Source organism: Onychomys torridus, chromosome 9, assembly GCF_903995425.1.
Source record: "Onychomys torridus chromosome 9, mOncTor1.1, whole genome shotgun sequence".
NCBI classification, from domain to species: domain Eukaryota; kingdom Metazoa; phylum Chordata; class Mammalia; order Rodentia; family Cricetidae; genus Onychomys; species Onychomys torridus.
Window position 1 is genome coordinate 5,128,443 of NC_050451.1, and position 19,013 is coordinate 5,147,455.

Sequence of the window (19,013 nt, forward strand, 5' to 3'; positions counted from 1 at the left end):
AAGTACACCTTTTCCTTTTCCATAAAAGTTACCACAGTGAGACTGATACACAGCTATGAAGGTCCCAGGTGGCATGTTGGTGTTTTGGGTTAGTCATGGTAGAAAGCTCTAGGGTATAGAAGATATATATCTGTGAAAGTGAACATAGGAAGATGGCTGGGAATAAGAGATACCATTGGGTCAGGCCTTTTACAGTCTTTCTCAGTATGTCCTTGGGCTAAAGTCTTTGATTGTGTGACCTTATTCCTTCTCAGGTTATTGTTATTTTTAAATGAAAAGTTGATGAGTTCTCTTCAGTAGAAGATTCAAGTGCCCTTCCTTAATAGGGCAGAGAGATGTGATCATTCAGCAAGAAACACAACCCTGTTATTTGTTAATTAAGCTAAGTGTTAAATTGGCACACAGAAATATTTTATTTAGGCTAGGATATAATTCAAGAAATTTGTGATTTTGTTGTTATGCAGATATGAGAGTATACTTACAGAAGCCTAGATGGTATGGTCTATTACACAGCTAGGCACTATTGTATCTATCTGTCCGTCTGTCTCCTAGAGCCTTCAGGACGAAATAACAGATTAAATCAAACACAAGAGAAAATGGCACAACAGGAGACACAATATGTGTGAAGCTGTTGTTCTAAGCAGCAGCATACAGTTTGACAGTTAAGGCTTTTTTTGAGACAGGGTTTTTCCATGTATCCCAGGCTGGCCTTGAACTTCTAACCCTTCTGCCCTGCCTCCCAAGTACTAGGATTACAGGTGCGTGCCACCATGCCTGGTTCTATTTTTTTTTCCAGTAGGAGTTTCTTGTAAAATAATGATTAAAAAGATACAGGGAGTATATAAACTAGTGGCAGAAGTATTGTCATTATTAGACCTATGCACTGTACATGATTCTACGTGCTACGTTCTTTACAGCTGACTGCACAAGTACAATAGGTTTCTTTTCACAAGCCTCACAATAGAAGAAAAACTAATTTTAAAAAATGTTAAAATAATCCAGAATTATGGAGACAGGGTAGGAGGCAAACTCAAGGGCAGCCTGGGCTACATAGTCACCCTGAGATATGTAATAAGACCTTTCAAACAACAAATACATAGTACTTAACAGTAGTAACTGTTATTCACAATATTTTGTCCAGTGATTATGGTGTCTTCAGTTTTAAACAAGTAAGCCTCCTAGTTTATTTAGTTACAACTGTCTATAATGCATTGTACGCCGGTATTAGGATGGCTATGATGTCACTAAGCAGCAGGAATTTTCAGACCCATTATTATTTTATGTGACCACTGTGGTATATAAGGTCTATCCCTGGACAGATGCTGTTGTGACACATAACTGTATAGGAAAGAAAGGCAGTCTGAGCCTCCCACAACAGTCAAACTTCAAGTCCTCCACTGCATAATATAGCTGAGTGGCATAGCACTTCTAGTAGGCATGAGCTCATAGATTCAGTCCTCAATCCTCGGTAAAACTTTATGATCTCAAGGGCTTTATGATTTAGGATTCCAACACCAACCATGTTGTATAAAATTGTTTATTTCCTTAAACATGGCAGTACAATTGATTCCTTAAAGCAAAAAGTGAAAAAGTTAATTTAAGTAGGAAAGCCAAAGGGTGTGCTTGTTTTAGAATTGCAATTTTCTACACGCAGGAAGTGCTATAATTAAGTTACTATCCAGTCCTGAGCTCCTTCTCTTGTTAGAGCCTCCTGTGAGGCTGGTATCAGTGCAGTGTGAAGAATAGTCAGATAATAGTATGTGATTTCAGTTTGGATAGTAAAACAGCAGCCTTTCTGTTACAGATAGGGCCATTGGTTCCGTAATATTGATTTCTTAACAATGATTCTGTAAAGATTGAGACATTTTATTGGCGTATATGTAAACAAAATAAGCTATGGCCCAGTAATAGTTTTTTCACTAATAATGTTCCCTTTCAGATTGCAGATGTCTAGCATTGTTACCAAGCTTGAGCAGATTTTATAACCTATACTCACTTGAAGCTTGTTTATGAAGTTCAGACTGTCAGAGCTGATCTTTGCCCAAATCTTAAAATAGAGAGCTTTAACTAGTGTTCTTTAGTTGTGTATAAGTTTGAACCTTTCCTGGGTTTGTCCTTTATTGTGTGTGGTTTTATTTCTGCTATATTTAGTCTTTGAAACATTTACTCAAATCTGATCCCCACCCCACCCCTCCTTTTTTTGTTTTTTAAAAAAAAGACAGGGTCTTACTATGTTGTCCCAGCTGGCCTGGAACTCAGAGATCATCTTGCCTCTGCCTTTCAAGTGCTATGATTAAAGGCATATGCTACCATGCCCTGCTAATTTTGACTTTCTTCTAAAATGTTACTATGCCTTTAAGACTTTACATAGTCTTAAAGCTACTTACAACCTCATTTGTGACTTTCATTAATACATTCCTAAAAGTATTTTTTTGTGTATGTATCTATCTAAATGCTTGCATGTTCCATGATCTTCACTTCCTCTTCCCATTCTCTTTGATTTCTGTCTTCTCCTGAAGGGAATAGTACATAGTTTACTTTAAGGCACATCCATGGTTTTTCATTCCACATAAGCCGTATAGCATTTCTTAACCTCTCTTAAGGCTGTCTCCTTTCCTGGAAATAACTAGAATTCATATGGTACAGCACATGCCAATTTTTTTTCTAAAATTCTCTTGCATTTCTTTCTCTGTTTTGGGGCCTTTCTGTTTTATTAATAAAAATCCCCAATCATATGCCCTTGAAGTCTGATGCCTAAGATCTGCCTCTGGAAAGTTTAGCAGGAATTGCTACTCCTTTATGCTCTCCTTTTAGAAGGTGTTGATATGAATTAAGAGTTTATACTTGATAAGTAATCAAAGTTTATTCTAACAGGATTATAACTAACACTATGGTAAGTCTCTTCCAATTTCATATCGTTCTTTGTTGTTAATCTTTTTGCTTTGTTTTGTCTTTTAATATAGGGCCTACGATTTATCCAGTTGAAAAACCCTTGGAGCCATTTACGCTGGAAAGGAAGGTACAGTGAAAATGATGTGAAAAACTGGACCCCAGAATTGCAAAAGTATTTAAACTTTGATCCCCGAACAGCTCAGAAAATAGATAACGGTAAATATCTCCTTGTAACTTTAATACCATTTTGGGAGTGGGAGGGGTGTATGAGTACCTGTGTGTGCATGCATATGGAGGTCATAGTTCAACACCAGGTAGCTTCCTCTGTTGCTCTATACCTTTTTGAGAATAAGGTGTCTCACTGAACAAGGAGCTTACTGATTGGCTAGCCAGCAAGACCCCAGGATCCTTCGGTGTTTGCGTCCCCAACACTGGGAATAGAAACACACACTGGTATGCCCTGCTTTTACATGGGTGCTAGAGATGGAACTCAGGTCCTCATGCTTGGACAGTAAACACTTTATTGACTAAGTCATTTCTCCAGCCTGTACTTACTTATTTTTATGTATGTGTTTTGCCTGCGTGTATGTATGTGCACCAGATGTGTACAGTCCCTGCAGAAGTCGTAAGAGAACTCCCCTGGAATTAGAGTTACAGGGTGTGAGCCATTGTGTGGGTGTTAGAAACCAAATCCAGGTCTTCAAGAGCAGCAAGTACTAATACTCAGCTATCTGTATAGCTCCTCCAGCCCTTTAATATCATTTCTAATAACCTGTTTTTTCAAGATGAGATGTACCGGTCTCAAGAGTTTTTAATTTTTATTTTATTTATGTACATAGGTGTTTTGCCTGCATGTTGTATATCTGTGCACTATGTGAGTGCTTGGTGATCTGGGAGGCAGATTCCTGAAACTAGAGTTAAAAAGAGTTGTAGGCCATCATGTGGGTGCCGGGATTGAATATGGGTCCTCTGCAGAGCAGCCAGGTGCTCTTAACCACTGAGCCTTCTCCCCAGGCCCTTACTTAAGTTATTTATAGTGATAAATAAGATATGTTTTAGATTAACAAAGACATTTACTTTTTAGGAATATTTTGGATTTCCTGGGATGATCTTTGCCAGTATTATGATGTAGTTTATTTGAGTTGGAATCCAGCTCTTTTTAAAGAATCAACTTGCATTCACAGGTAAGTATTTATACATTTTAGAGTGTGCTTCATAATATTTTATTTGAAAGATTAAAAATTTAGAAATTTATGTGGGGAATGAGAATGAGGTTTTTCACATGAGTGCATGTGCCTGGGAAGCGAGAAGAGCATGTTGGATTCTTTGGAGCTGGAGTTACAGTCAGCTGTGAGCCACCCAAAGTGGGTTCTGGAAATTCCCCACATTAAAATTTTAAAATACAAAGATCAATTCAGAAGGACTATCAACCCCTCTTTTTGGTATTCCCAGTAGGCATTTTTTTTTCTGTTACTTTATTACACTAAAAGTTTTTGAAAAGGTGAAACAAAAAAATCCTGATAGCTATGCCACATGCCTTTAATCTCAGCACTTGGGAGGCAGAGGCAGTCAGATCTCCAGCTTCGAGGCCTTCCTGTCTACATTGTGAGTTCCAGGACAGCCAGGGCTACACAGAGAAACCCTGTCTTGAAAAATAATAATTAATTAATTAAAAATCCTGATAGCTTAATTGCATTTGAAACACACCCCTTTCTAAGGTAGTGTTTAAAGTCTAGCTGTGGGTTAGAGAAATGGCTCAGTGTGGGAGACCAGCTCCCACTTTTTTCTCCCAGGGTACTCTTGAGGAGGGAAAAGTGAGAAATATTTAGATAGAAATATAGAGGGGGAGTGACAGATAGAAACACAGGATAGCCTTGGGAGGGCTTGGATCAAAACCCACCAGCTCCTTCTGTCTCTTCTAAAGGGCTTTTAAAGGAATGCCAAGGAGGGGAGCAAAAGACCTCCCCTTAGCACGGCCAAGAGCAGAACATTCCAAACACCTGTTAATCACTCATGTGATCAAGCCATCTCCTAATGATGCCTTGATGTATAAAGGAAGCTCAGATCTCACTACGAAACCTCTTTGGACACCAACAATTCCCTCTAAATTTTTTTAAAGAGCCCCTTAGGCCTCTCAGATAGACTGAGGTCTGTCTTAGGTCATTCTCTATGATTATTTCTTCCATTACCTGTCATGGAGATATTCTTTCCATCAAGCATACTCTTTATTAGGCTGGACACCATCAGGAGAAAGTTGCCCATTCCTAACTCTCAGCCTCTGGAAGGAGGGGGCACTGAGCTTAACTTAGCTCTCACCCAGTTCCTATTGAGTGTACAACCATCCACAGAGATCTCTATAGCTGCCATACCTCCTAGTACAGGAGTAGAGGATGATCAAGATGGCATATATCTTTTTTGGAATAGGTCTTAAGATGTCTATAACAGCCTTAGCTGTGCCAAGCTCCTTTTTAAATCAATAAACTCTTGGTGCAAACTGCATCAGATAAACTACTTCAAACTTAAAGGCTCCCTTAGTTTTTACAAAACTCTGGTTCATTAACATCAACATAATTCTAGTATAAACATTACATATTTACAACTTTAGAAGAGATCTCTTAACTGAACTATTACCACTATACATATTTACATCTTTTTAACAAGCTTATTTATACTTCTTACAAACTTATATTCAAGAAGAAACTCTATAGATCTTTTTACAAACTTATATTCATAAGGAAACTATTTTACAAACTTTAGCACATACCTAGAAGAGATTTCTTAGAAGAACTGCTTACCAAACTTATATATAAGAGAAAATTCTATACAACTATACAGACATCTAGAAAGAATCTTAACAGAACTAACTTACACTAGCAAGCATCTAGAAGAGATTTCTTAACATTTAGAAGAGACTTTTAAACTAACATTTTGAAGAGATTTCTTAGCTAAACTATTAACAAGACAAGTATGCAAATCATTTCTAAAGTTCATAGTTTATAGTCAGCTTTGATATTATTCTGAAAGTTTCCTGACAGTTGGAAACAAGACTCCTTCAACCCTGGGATTTAGTGAGTGCTGTCGCTGTGGAGTTGTAACACTTGTTGCTAGGGGCTGTAACACTCTTGGGACAATGCCACCCTCCCCAAATCACTTTTCTCTCTAAGATCTCTCAGCCATTCCAGAACCAGCAGAGATGCACTCAGCAGGAGACAGTTTCTAACTAGGGGGTGTTCCTTTACCCAATTCATTGCAGCTTCCCTGAGTGCTACAATTCAGATAAACGTTTCTGTTACAGCAAAACTTTCAGTTTGCTCTACTGAAAAGCCTTGCCTCAGGATGAGGGTGAAATTACCATATTGAGCTGCTGTAAAGCTCTTAGAAAAAAAACTCCCTATGCTGCTATTAGGCACTATCTTTCTCTTAAAGGAGCCTGTATTGATTTGCCATTAGTCAGACAAAAGTGGTGTGGCTCCGAGCTCCATTTCTTTTCAGCTTTTCATTGGTGCTGACACTCCTCTGTTCTACACTCCTCACCAAACTCTCAGACAGACAGCAAGCTCCTGAGGGTACAAATTTTCCTCTTTTTAATTTTTTAAAGTTTACCATAATAATTTTTTAATGATGTCAATATTTCTGTCTTGAATCTTAAGCCCAACTCAATCCTGCTAGCTTTTTTTCTACACCTGAAGCCATCTCCCAATATAAGGACTGTTTTCCCCTTGTTTTCTAAAGTATTTTAAAATAATTTATTGATAAACAGTATTAGTGTTTTAACTATATCCTGAGAGGCAAACTGTTTGTCTGTTCTTAGTTTTTGGGAAGTAAAGCTAAGCTTTCTAGAAGCACTTTTGGGGGAAAAAAACTTCATTTATAGCTGAAAAACAGTTTTTGTGCAGTACTGCCATTTAGATCTGAAAAGCTACATTTCCCATAGTGCATTTCTCTATATCGGCCTGCTGTTAGACTACATTTCCCACAATTCCTTTTAAGGTCCCTTTACAAGATTTGTTTTTTCACTTCTTTTGCTTTTTGCAATGGGAGATTTTTGAGTCAAGATTTTTGCATTTTTACCACCAAAGATTGAGAGATTTCTGTTCTCCCTGAGCTGGCTTTGCTAGGTGTTTCTCTTTCCTGATATTGTCCTGGAGCTGAGTTGTACCCACCCACTTGCACATATTAGGGCAGGAACTTTTGTGCCCAAAGCAAAATTCTCTTAGGACTTGCACTTCCACCTTTACTGAGTTAGTGAAAGAGTGAAAGTACTTAAAATAGGGGCTGGAGAGATGGCTTAGTGGTTAAGGGCACTGGCTGCTCTTCCAGAGGTCCTGAGTTCAATTCCTAGCAACCACATGGTGGCTCACAACCATCTGTAATGAGATCTGGCTCCCTCTTCTCTCTAGCAGACAGAATACTGTATACATAATAAATAAATAAATCTTTTAAAAAAAAAAGTACTTAAACATATTTTCACAGCCTTTTCAGAGAGATTCTTTCCCAGGTAGATTTTTGTCTTGTCCTGGCTTATCTCCTCCCCGGGCACAGAGTCCCTGATGCCGCTGCAGCAGCTTGGCTTCACTGCTTCCTCCAAGCCCGCAGCTTCCCCAAGTTGCCCTGTTGGGCTTTCAGTGGCTCTCCGAGTGTCTATAGCTAGGTTCTAGATGCAGGGGGATTTCTGGCTGCTGTTTTTACTGGCTTTAAGAAAGACTAGAAGAGAGGTTTTGCCTTGTTACAAGAGGTGTGTTTTTGTTTTTTTCTGAGAGCAAACCACAGGTGGGTGATTTTCTCATAGATGTTACTTCTAGATGAATTACAGTTTTGCCCTTGCAGAAAAACCTGAGAAAGACTTGAAAAGCTTTTTAGTTTTTTAGAGAGAGATATTGCTAAGTTTTTTTCCCAAGAAAGCTTTTAGTTTTTAAGAGAGAAAGACTACCAAGTTTTCCCAAGACTTTTGTTCTCTAAACTTCTGACTTCTTGGCCAAGAGGAAATGGACCCTGTTTGAACAGTGTTGTACAAGTTTTCTCAGGCACTGCTGGTGGAGAGGAGAGTTTTGTCTCTCTCACATCCGTCTCAAGGAAAATTCTTTCCTCTGCCACTTGGGACTGTTTACAGGCCAAAAGTTTCCATAGGAATCTTTCTTCTGCCCATTTTTTCTTCTCTTTGATAGATTTTTTTTTCCCTCTGATTTTCCCAGTTTGCATTCCTAGTCCCATAGTTAGAAAATTAAGGACATGGTCCTCTGTCTTGTTGCTTATCTTATTCTAAGTTTTCTTTATGATTTATTCTTACATTCTACTTTAAGTTTTTTCTACACTATATTCCTACATTGCCTTACATTTTTTTCTTAATTTTTATAGTTATAATTTTAAGAGAGAAAGAGAGAAAGAAACCTTAATAGAGCGAAATCTACTCTGCAGCCTCACTAGGGCATCTTTCAGCCCCTTTCACTCCCCAAAATAGATTACCCCTGCCTTAATTTCCATAATTGGACATGCCCCAACTTCCCAAAGGACCCTCTAGCCCCCCTTTCGCCAAGTCCCTGGTCCCTCTTCCTGGCATCATTTGAGGGAGAGCAGCTCCCACTTTCTCTCCCAGGGTACTCTTAGGAGGGAGAAGTGAGAAATAATGTAAATAGAAATATAGAGGAGAGAGACAGATAGAAACACAGGATAGCTTCAGGAGGGCTTGGATCAAAACCCACTGGCCCCTTCTGTCTCTTCTAAAGGGCTTTTAAAGGAATGCCAATGAGGAGAGCAAAGAACTCCCTTAGCACAAGTGCAGACCATCCCAAACACCTGGTGACCACACATGTGGTCAAGCCGTCCCCTAATGATGCCTTGCTGTGTAAAGCAAGCTCAGATATCATTAGGAAATCTCTGTGGACCCCAACAGCTCAGCAGTTAAGAGTTCTTGTTGCAGGTTGGAGAGATAGCTCAGTGGTTAAGAGCACTGGCAGTCTTCCAGAGGACCCTGATAGAATTCCCAGCACCCACATGGCAGCTCACAACTGTCTGTAACTCCAGTCCCAGGGGATCTGACACCTTCACACTAATGCACATAAAATAAAGTTAAATAAATTATAAAAAGAAAATGTTTTTGGAAAAAAAAAGAGTTCTTGTTGCTCTTGTTCCAGCACCCACATAGTGGCTCACAATCATCTGTTAACTCCAGTTTCAGAAGATCTGATGCCCTCTTCTGAAATCCACAGGCACCAAGCATATATATCATGCACGTATATGCATGCAGACCAAACTTATAAATTATACATATAGGCCAAACATTCATATACATAAAATAAAAAATAAGTAAATATCAAAGATTTTATTTATTTATTCATTCATTCATTCATTCATTCATTCATTCATTTATTGTTGGTTTTTCAAGACAGGGTTTCTCTGTGTAGTTTTGGTGCTTGACCTGGATCTCACTCTATAGACCAGGGTGGCCTCGAACTCAAGAGATCTGCCTGGCTCTGCCTCCCAAGTACTGGGATTAAAGGCATGCACCACCATTGCCTGGCAAAAGATTTATTTTTTTTAAGAAGTTTAGTAGTATAAGAAATTTAATCATTGCTGTCTTTTTGTTGATTTTTCTTTTAGTACTTGGGATGCTAAACAAGGACCTGTGAAAGATGCTTATAGCCTGGCTAACAATCCCCAGTACAAATTGGAGGTGCAGTGTCCACAAGGGGGTGCTGCAGTTTGGGTTTTGCTTAGTAGACACATAACAGACAAGGTAAGGATACCTTCTAATGACATATTCACCACACAGAAATTCTTTCAAATATAATTAACTGTTAGATCCACAGTTATCACTAGCCAGTTCCATTTATATGGGTGGTCTGAAAATAATGTTTTCTCAAGTAAATGATTATTATCATCAGGTAACTTTCCTTACTTCATAATTTTACATTTAAGTCTTAATCAACCTTCTCTAAAGGAGCAGTTTGCTTTTCAGTAAGTATATGAGGGTTGATACATACTTTAGAAGTTATGAATATTAATATTAGAATATCCTAGAAGGGACTTGGAAAGGTTGGATCATTAGTTTTGATTGCAGAAAGGTTTATTGTAATCTTAATTCATATAATAGTCATTTATTCAGAAAAGCATGGCTTCTATAGAAATTAAGTAGCTGAGTGTTCTTGAAAATGAATTTACTAAGTATTTAGATTAGGGAACATCTTGAGTCCATTTTCCTAACCACCTTGGTTCTCTGTGATTTTAGGATGACTTTGCAAATAACCGTGAGTTTATCACAATGGTTGTGTACAAGACTGATGGCAAGAAAGTTTATTACCCAGGTAAGTTCTGCTGAGCAGACATTGAAAGATTCTTATTTAGATAATTGAGTTGAAAGACTTGTATCTAGATGGCATGTGGAAATCAATAATAATTATGCTGTTAAACTAATAAAAACCAGCGAAACAGGTTGGGTATTTAGGTCTTGTTTTTAATTTTGAAATTCTTGGAATTTGGGTTTATATGTTCTTGTACATATCATTGGAACTCAATTTCTAGGAGGTGCAAAGGTTTATAAACCACCAAAAAGAGAACAGAGGGAAAAATGACATGGCTTGATTTTGTGTTTTAAAAGCATTGAGTTTTTCTAAGCATTTATTAGTTACAGCCTACAGTGAGGCAGTTTTATTTGAGAAATGATGATGGTTGAACTTGGGTGCTGTAGAGTAAAAGAACAGATTTGCGTTTCAGTTTCAGTACTATTGTACAGGACCTCCTGAGCTGCTGTAGGGAGACCCTGGAATCCAGGGTGGTTATAGGTTTTTTTGTGTTAGTAAAAGTAAGGTGTAGTAGTTACTAAGATGGGTAAGAACTCGTCAGATTGCAAGGAGGAAGCAGATTATGTTATAAGAGTAAAATCAGTTGTTATTTTTTGGCTTTTTAAATTTGAGGTAGTAAGATTTCCAGGTAAGGATGCCCAGTGGGCAATTGATTTTTGAGTAGGGATATGAGGCATGGTAAGGACTTGAGATGCAGATTGATGAGGCAAAGGCATATGGGTAGCATTTGAAGCCTGTACTCTCTAAATCCTTTTTGAAGAGAGCTATAGATAGAGTTGAATGCCCAGGACCTGACCTTTAGGTTCTCATACATCTTGAGGCTGTGCAAAGGAGCTGGTACTATTACTGAAAAACTTGATCAGGATATTTGATTAAACAATTGACGATACCGTGAAGTTTGATATAGCCTAAGCAAAGGATGTATTCCAAGAGAAAAAAAAAAAAAAAAGAGGACACCTGTAGGAAACAGCAGGAAGCTGTCTGAGAGGTCAGAAAAGATGCAGTTGGGGGCTGGAGGGATAGCTCAGCCGTTAAAGGCTAGGCTCACATCCAAAAATATAAGATGCAGTTGGACTTAACATCTAGTAGTCATTGTTGACCTTGGCAGGAACAGGCTCAGTCGTAAAGGTAGCTCTAGAAAGGATTGGAATTAGTTGATGTCTACTTTTGTTCAGTCATAGAGGACAATATGAATTCTTCACCATTACATTGGTTATTGACCTTACCAGTCAGTATCTCTCAGTTCTGCAGTTGGCATGACACATAAGGTCCAGAGGTTAGTACAAGTCAAACTAGCTATTTTCAAATGCTGATCATTATGTAACTAAAAAAACCCCAAAACAATTATTTTCCATGCATGAAAATTTTATATGGTTTTATAATTTCAAATACATTTATTATCCCTTTTACTTTTAAAACTTTAAGTTGTTTTTTAGTTAACCAGTGTTCCCTCTTTTATGTGTAGTGATTTTTCAGGATACTTCCAGGGTTATAGTTTTATTTTCATCACATTAGGACAGGCATTTTTGCTCTCAATTAGCAAAAGAATAAACACAGACACAGATTAAAAACGTAGCCCATGGGCTGGTGAGATGGCTCAGTGGATAAAGGTGTTGGGTGCCAAGTTTGACAATCTGAATTCAATCCCTGTCACCTATATGGTGGAAGAGGAGACTGACTCCCTCAAGTTACCCTCTGACCTCCACATGTGTGTGCACTCACACAAATCACTGTTAACAAAAAACTCTTTAAAAAACAAACCCCACCAAATCATTAGTGAAAGGAAGATAAGATTAGTAGTTAAGAGGGACTTTGTTTAAGAAACTTTTTTTTTTTTTTTTTTTTTTCGAGACAGGGTTTCTCTGTAGCTTTGGAGGCTGTCCTGGAACTCGCTTTGTAGACCAGGTTGGCCTCGAACTCACAGAGATCCGCCTGCCTCTGCCTCCCGAGTGCTGGGATTACAGGCGTGCGCCACCACCGCCTGGTTTAAGAAGCTATTTTTTAACATCCTCCAAGGTTTATTTAATTCTAAGTTGGGGTAGGGGGAGCTAAATAGATGTCTTTATATACTTTTTTGTGTCTTTTTAAAAAAAAATGTTAACCTCAAAAGAAGCTAATCCTGGCTCTGAAATTTTTTTTCTGTAAACTCACTATTTGTGCAGCTGACCCACCTCCATACATTGATGGGATTCGGATCAACAGTCCTCATTACCTGACTAAGATAAAGCTGACCACACCTGGGACTCACACCTTTACCTTAGTGGTTTCTCAGTATGAAAAACAGAACACAATTCATTACACAGTGCGGGTAAGAAATTCACCAGTCATGAACCAACCATGCAATGACAAAGTACAATAATACAGAGTCCATGACATGTTCTGCATTGTATGTGGGGCTATTTGAAGATTTTTCTTTGAGATATGGTCTTGCTATGTATGGCCTCAAGTTCACTATGTAGCCCAGGCTGGCACTGAATTCATATACTCTCATCTCAGCTTCTAAAGTGCTAGGGGAAAAAATTATTTCTGAAAACCATTTTCTGGTTTTATGTGTTTATTAAATAATTATGTGTCCTCTAAAAATGTGAGTTGTACTTCACTTTGAATAACATTCTGAATGGACACATTTTCATAGTGATGGTTTATTCCTGAGATAATGTGGTATATTAGATTAATAAGTGCAATTAAATGACAACTTTCAATAGGGCATGTTGGTGGCAGCACACACCTGTAAATCCCAGAGGCAAGAGGCTGTCAAGTTCAAAGCCAGCTTAAAACCTTGTCTTAAGCTTCCAGAAAACAACAAAAAACAAAAACAAATTTGAACTGTTTTTACTTTTGCTCTCACATTGCTGCGAAATTCACTGTAATTTTGTTGTACATAGATTTGTTTGTCACCTATAAGAAGTTCAACCTGGGGCTGGAGAGATGGCTCAGAGGTTAAGACTACTGGCTGCTCTTCCAGCAGGTCCTGAGTTCAATTCCCAGCAACCACATGGTGGCTCCCAACCATCTGTAATGAGATCTGGTGCCCTCTTCTGGCCTGTAGAGATACGTGCAGACAGAACACTGCATATGTAATTTAAAATATATATATATATAAAGAAGTTCAACCTGATGGATTTTTAGTGATAAAGAAGACATTGGGAGCTTCGTTCTTCATTGCAGAGGCCAAGGCCTGGGAAAACTGTCCTGAGTCATACACAGTGACAGATAGTCAAAACAGGATCCCTTAGTTCCTGGTCACTTAGTCTGACTTGATTCCAACTAGTATTTTAGCTATAGAATAGATCCAGTGTATTCCCTTAATCACTTTGATAAGTTCCTATGATGCTTCTCAGAATAATCTTTGGTGGGCCTTACCATTTTTTTAAATCTAGGTATATTCAGCGTGCAGCTTTACTTTTGCGAAGATCCCTTCACCATATACCTTATCAAAAAGGGTAAGAAAGTTTGTGGGTTGTAATCTCACTGTTCTTTTTAGCCTTTTAGAAATCCATTTTCTTTCATTCAGTTAAAACACTTTCTGGGATATTACAGAAATACAAGGGAACAAATGTTTGTCAGTTTTGGTTAGAATAAAAGATCATCAGTGAGCAACATTGTTTCTGTGGAAATAAAAAACAAGTAATTCTAGAGCAAGGATTTGCATACTCTTGCTTGTTAGACCTCAAAGAGAATTTGAAAATTTGCAGTGTAGGTAAAATAAATGTGCAGGAGATTCTAGGGAGAATTCCTAGTAGAGAGAACAATTTGATAATTGAGAGAGAGGTGGAGTCGAGTAAAGCAAGCTGGCTTAATGAAGACAGACTGTCAGTGACACAGATCAGAGAACAGATTAAAACCAGGGTGGAATCAGAATGTGAAATTTTGTTACGACAAACTTTATTTTATAGATTAATGGAAAGTGGAGTGGTCAGAGTGCCGGAGGATGTGGAAATTTTCAGGAGACTCACAAAAATAATCCCATCTACCAATTCCATATAGATAAGACTGGACCATTACTGATTGAACTGAGAGGACCAAGGTTTGTGATGAGTAGCTGCCTTTTTTCTTTTTGTGCTGTACACTGAATTTAGGGTCCTGTTCATGTATGCTAGGCAACCACTCTACCACTGAGCTATGTCCTTATTAGTTTTAAGTTAATAAGGATATACTAAAACTGACCTTAAGAGAACGACATTTGGAAACAAATCTGTGCAAACATAGGCAAAAGATTTATGATAATTATGGCATTATAGAGGAGAGGTCAGCCTTCAGTAACTGGTATGGAATTCAGTATCCATGTGTAATAGTAATTTGACCTGTCTCACACCAGGCCTAAAAATCAGTTCTAGATTACAGACTAAATGTTGAAAGTAAACAGTAACTTCTAGAATATAATGCAGGTGAATATCTAGTATGAAATGCAGTTCAACATTTTTTTCTGTGATGAGTGAGTCTTGGAATGCCACATGAGCCATATACTAACTATTCTTTGAATTAGATTTTTATTTCAGGGCTTTTGTCTCTTCTGTAGGGTTTTCTGTAAATTACAATGACAATCTTTCATTTAGAAATTTATGTTAAATGATGTCTTATCTTTTGTGTTAATCCCTGGGGAGCCTGTAGTTTAAAAATTTAAAAAAAAAAAAAATTGTAGCCTGGAGTGATGGCACAATGCCTTTAATTCCAGCACTCAGGTAGCAGAGGCAGAGAGATCTCAGTTTGAGGCCAGCTTGATCTACATAGTGAGTTCTGGGACAATCAGGGCTACTTGCTGAGACCCTGTCTCAAAAAGCAAAAAGTCCGTTTTAAGGTAAGCTTAATGCATTACTAGTTTTTATGGATTCAATTTCAAAACTAGATAGAAATAGTTTCAGAATACTGTTTCCTTTTGGTAAAAATTTAAGCATATATATATGCTTTAATAGTTCATCTACACTTTACAAAGTATCTTTGAAACTGTTTACTAATATAGCAATGCTGTTTGATTTTAATACTAGGCAATACAGTGTTGGATTTGAGGTTGTAGCAGTTTCCATAATGGGAGATCCTGGTCCTCATGGCTTTCAGAGGAAATCTAGTGGTGACTATAGGTAATGTTGGCATTTTGTTTGTGTTTAGTATATACTTTATGTGACATGATGTTCTATAAACCTTATTCTCATTTTCCCTGAATATAGGTGCGGATTTTGCTACTTAGAATTGGAAAATACACCTGCTGGGATCTTTAATATCATTCCCAGTACTTTTTTGCCTAAACAAGAAGGACCTTTTTTCTTGGACTTTAATAGTACTGTCCCCATCAAGACGACACAACTCCAATGATAGAGAACTCTCAGATGTTACTGGATTCCATATTTGGCAGTCATCAACTCTTCAGACAGAGACAAATCATGATGGTGAACCATCAGAATGGAATTAAATCAAAAACGTGTTACAGTGGAATCTGGTACTTGTCATGGTGTTTGGTAAGAATTGTACATAGTCAGAATTACCTTATCACCTAAAAGTACTGTTTACATGGTTTTGTGCATACAGAGTTGGCATGTATTTAGGGGCTAACTTTGTATAAAAAATTATATATGATTACAGATTAGATTCAGCTATCACTGTGAGATGCTTTTGTTAACAGGACAAGGGAACTGAAACAAGATGAGGACAAAGGAAGGCCACAGATCCACTGAATGCAAGAGCAGACTATTTTATTATCTTGAGATATTTACATTATGTTTCCTGTTTTTACAGAGCACGTAAGTTTACCCTGTTCATGTTGAACCCGACCATACATCTTAGGCAACTGATTACCAAATGAATCATGTCATTATAACTAATTTGAATTTTCTATTGTGTCTTTAAATGTTTATTGTTGCCTAGATGATATGAAATAATAAAGCTTTAAAAAGTACCATTTAGCTTAGCATGAAGATGCTCAGGCTTAAGAATGAAGGTTGTCAGTGTTAAATATGTCATTCATTGTAGAGAGGATTGACGTATATTTACTGCTGCCGTTTCTTAATTCTTAGCAGGTTGGTGAATGTAGTACTCAGACTGGAAATGTTAAAAGTTTAGCGTGTAGAGTTTTTAAATTGCTCTGTACTTGGTGCTTTCATAACAGGGATTTGTGGAGTCCTTGAGAATTTAGTATGTGGTGATTGAGTTAGACAGCATTCATAAAAAGTGAGTTGCCAGGAATTAGTGTTGTGTAAATTCCCATTTGTTTACATAGCAATCATCAGTACAGAATGATGCTCAAGATTTTAAAGTTCTGAAAAATAGGATGGGATCTGTCATTGTCTCTACTTTATAATTATCAAAACGATTTCTACTGCCTTTAATTGAAATAAAATATTTATACTTATGGAAACTGTATATAATTTAACCTCCAGAACTTGGTTTGAGTTAATCTGCTGTTCCTTGTAAAAGACAGATGTACATGAATATACATGCTTCAAAGATACCTTAATTTAGTAGTTGGAAGGTTTTTTGGTTTTTTTTGTTTTGTTTTTTTGTGTTTTTTGAGACAGGGTTTCTCTTTAGCTTTGGAGCCTGTCCTGGACTAGCTCTGCAGACCAGGCTGGCCTCGAACTCACAGAGGATACCTGCCTCTGCCTCCTGAGTGCTGGGATTACAGGAGTGTACCACCACCGCCCAGCTGGAAGGTTTTTATCAATGAGATTTCACTTGGAAAAACTCTTAGGACTTTTGATTTAGCCATGGCATAAACCTAATAGAAGGCTGAGAGGTAGCTCAGTGGCACAGCACTTGACCTAGTATGTCCAAGGCCCTGGATTCAGTCCCCAGCAGCACAAAAAAAAACTCAGTAGAGAAGACCTATATGTAAATAGTGTTGAATCCTGTAATCAAGCTCCTCCGTGGAGATTCTACAAGTGTGCAGGTAAGGCTGGGTCAGTGATGCGCATGTGTGCGTGTACACATACACACTTCAAAAACTGCACTTTGAACTTAAAGCTTCAAATACAGAATGGAAAAGTAGCCGGGAGTTATTTTTTTTTTACTGTGAACTTACTCATCATGCATACTCTTTTTAATCTTCCCAGTGGTTAAGTCAAGTATAGGCACTATTACTTCTTTTTACAACCAGGGAAATAAGCCTGAGAGATCTTGTTTTACAAGCCTGCAGCCCAGCTGCTTTCTGTGTGGGGACAGCAGGCTGGAATTGGTGGTTGGAACTGACAGTTGGATCTGTGCTGTAGGAAGGTGACCTCATTGAGTTAGAAGCACAATAGTGGAACAGAGGGGAGGGAGTGGCTCAGGTATCTAGTTTCAGTACACACACAGATGCTAGGATTCAAAGAAGAAACTTTCCCCCCTTGACACAGTAAAGAAAATTATCCAGAAAAAAAAAAGCTAAAGAGGGCCAAAAACTGAAATTGAGGAGAGTAGCTAAATTTCAGAAACGGTAACTTCAGAGACTAACAGTGGGGACAAAGGGGACAGGGTTGGGAGAGTGACTCAGTCTAAGAACGCTGAGTCTCGACACTGCAGAGAAAGTAAGAAGGCTGTGATGACGAGCACGGCACTGCTTTAACGAGGAAGTGTGGGGACCTCTAGCACTTTGCTTCTTCCTTTTCCCATGGGGTCTTCATTTTCCATGGTCTCTTTTTCCTTGTTCTCCCTCATTTTCTTGATCCAGCTTCGATCTCGAGCTCCCCTAAGCTCTCTTTCCCTTGACCCTTGCCCTTCATTACCCGCCCCCTCACGTCCAGTTTGCTTATGTAGATCTCATCCATTTCTCTGTCATTGGGCGATCCCTGTGTCTTTCTTAGGGTCCTGTTTTCTAGGTAGCCTCCCTGGAGTTGTGACCTGCCTCGATTGAATCTACCAGGCTGAGCTGAATCCCCAGGGGAGTCCTTGCCCTGGAGGAGATGGGAACAGAGGGTGGCCTGGGGAAGGAGGGGCTGAAGGAGGGAGGACAGGGGAATCCGTGGCTGATATGTAAAATTAAATTAAATTATAAAATAAATTAAAAACAACTAGGAAGTGTGAAAGGGAGGACTAGGAGAGGGAGTGATGACGTGAAACAGGAGCCGGGGCAAAGGTTGTGCATTCCCTTCTGATGTAGGAGACAAGCAGGGGCAGGCTGGTGGGACAGGGAACTGAGTCAAGAAGCCAGATTATGAAGCCCCAGTGCCCAAGTAAGGGATTTAATGCTATGTTTTCCAACACAAGAAAATCCATCTTCTATTCTCTGTGATAAATGCTCACGAGATTTTACTGTGTGACTCCTACTTAAAAGGCACACGTAAGGAACAATGTTCAGGGTGACAGATACTTGAGCCAGAAATCCCCTGTGGTGGATCCTGAACATTAGATTATACAACTTTACCTCACAAATATTGATAAGAAGGGAAAATGAGCAGTGTCTCAACTGCAGGGAAGAGAGCTGAAAGGGACCTCCAGCAACTGAGAATATTAATAGACAAAGCTAACTGGGCACTTCATCCCACAACACATTTCAGTATGTAGCATATACATTAAAATCACACACTCTCAGATTTCTACTAGAAAAAGCACTCTAGAGCCAGCCACCTGGGAAGCTTTTAAAAGTGCCCAAGTGTACCACAAATTAAACCAGACTGAGTCAGATGAAACCATATGGCAGGATGCTAGCCACCCACCCACAGGAGACTACACTGACCAGTGAGTGGAGAACCTCTCCTCTTGGGGCTGTGTCGCATGTGGCTGCCTGCCTCTGTCTCTCATCAGTGCTTACCTTTGTAACACCAAAAGTGGAATTCTAATCCAGACCTTGGTATTTGAACTTCAGTTACCAGGATTTGCCACCTTCCCTGAGAATGAGAGCAGACCCATGCATTC

The 19,013-nt window shown here is 38.6% G+C and overlaps 1 protein-coding gene across 2 annotated transcripts in view; it reads left to right on the forward strand.

Annotated features, from left to right (window-relative positions):
• The window catches only part of Capn7 (calpain 7), a 41,700-nt gene extending 25,038 nt beyond the window's left edge, over nucleotides 1–16,662 (forward strand). The window contains exons 13-21 of one of the 2 annotated variants that reach the window (XM_036199404.1): nucleotides 2,964–3,108; nucleotides 3,977–4,076; nucleotides 9,490–9,625; nucleotides 10,118–10,193; nucleotides 12,353–12,498; nucleotides 13,571–13,633; nucleotides 14,087–14,217; nucleotides 15,176–15,268; nucleotides 15,356–16,539. In XM_036199404.1, coding sequence (XP_036055297.1) covers nucleotides 2,964–3,108; nucleotides 3,977–4,076; nucleotides 9,490–9,625; nucleotides 10,118–10,193; nucleotides 12,353–12,498; nucleotides 13,571–13,633; nucleotides 14,087–14,217; nucleotides 15,176–15,268; nucleotides 15,356–15,500 — 1,035 coding nt within the window. In that variant the 3' untranslated portion in view covers nucleotides 15,501–16,539. Of the gene's footprint in view, nucleotides 1–2,963; nucleotides 3,109–3,976; nucleotides 4,077–9,489; nucleotides 9,626–10,117; nucleotides 10,194–12,352; nucleotides 12,499–13,570; nucleotides 13,634–14,086; nucleotides 14,218–15,175; nucleotides 15,269–15,355 lie in introns of both variants that reach the window. The other variant, XM_036199405.1, reaches the window with a different exon arrangement.
• Nucleotides 16,663–19,013: the final 2,351 nt, after the last annotated feature.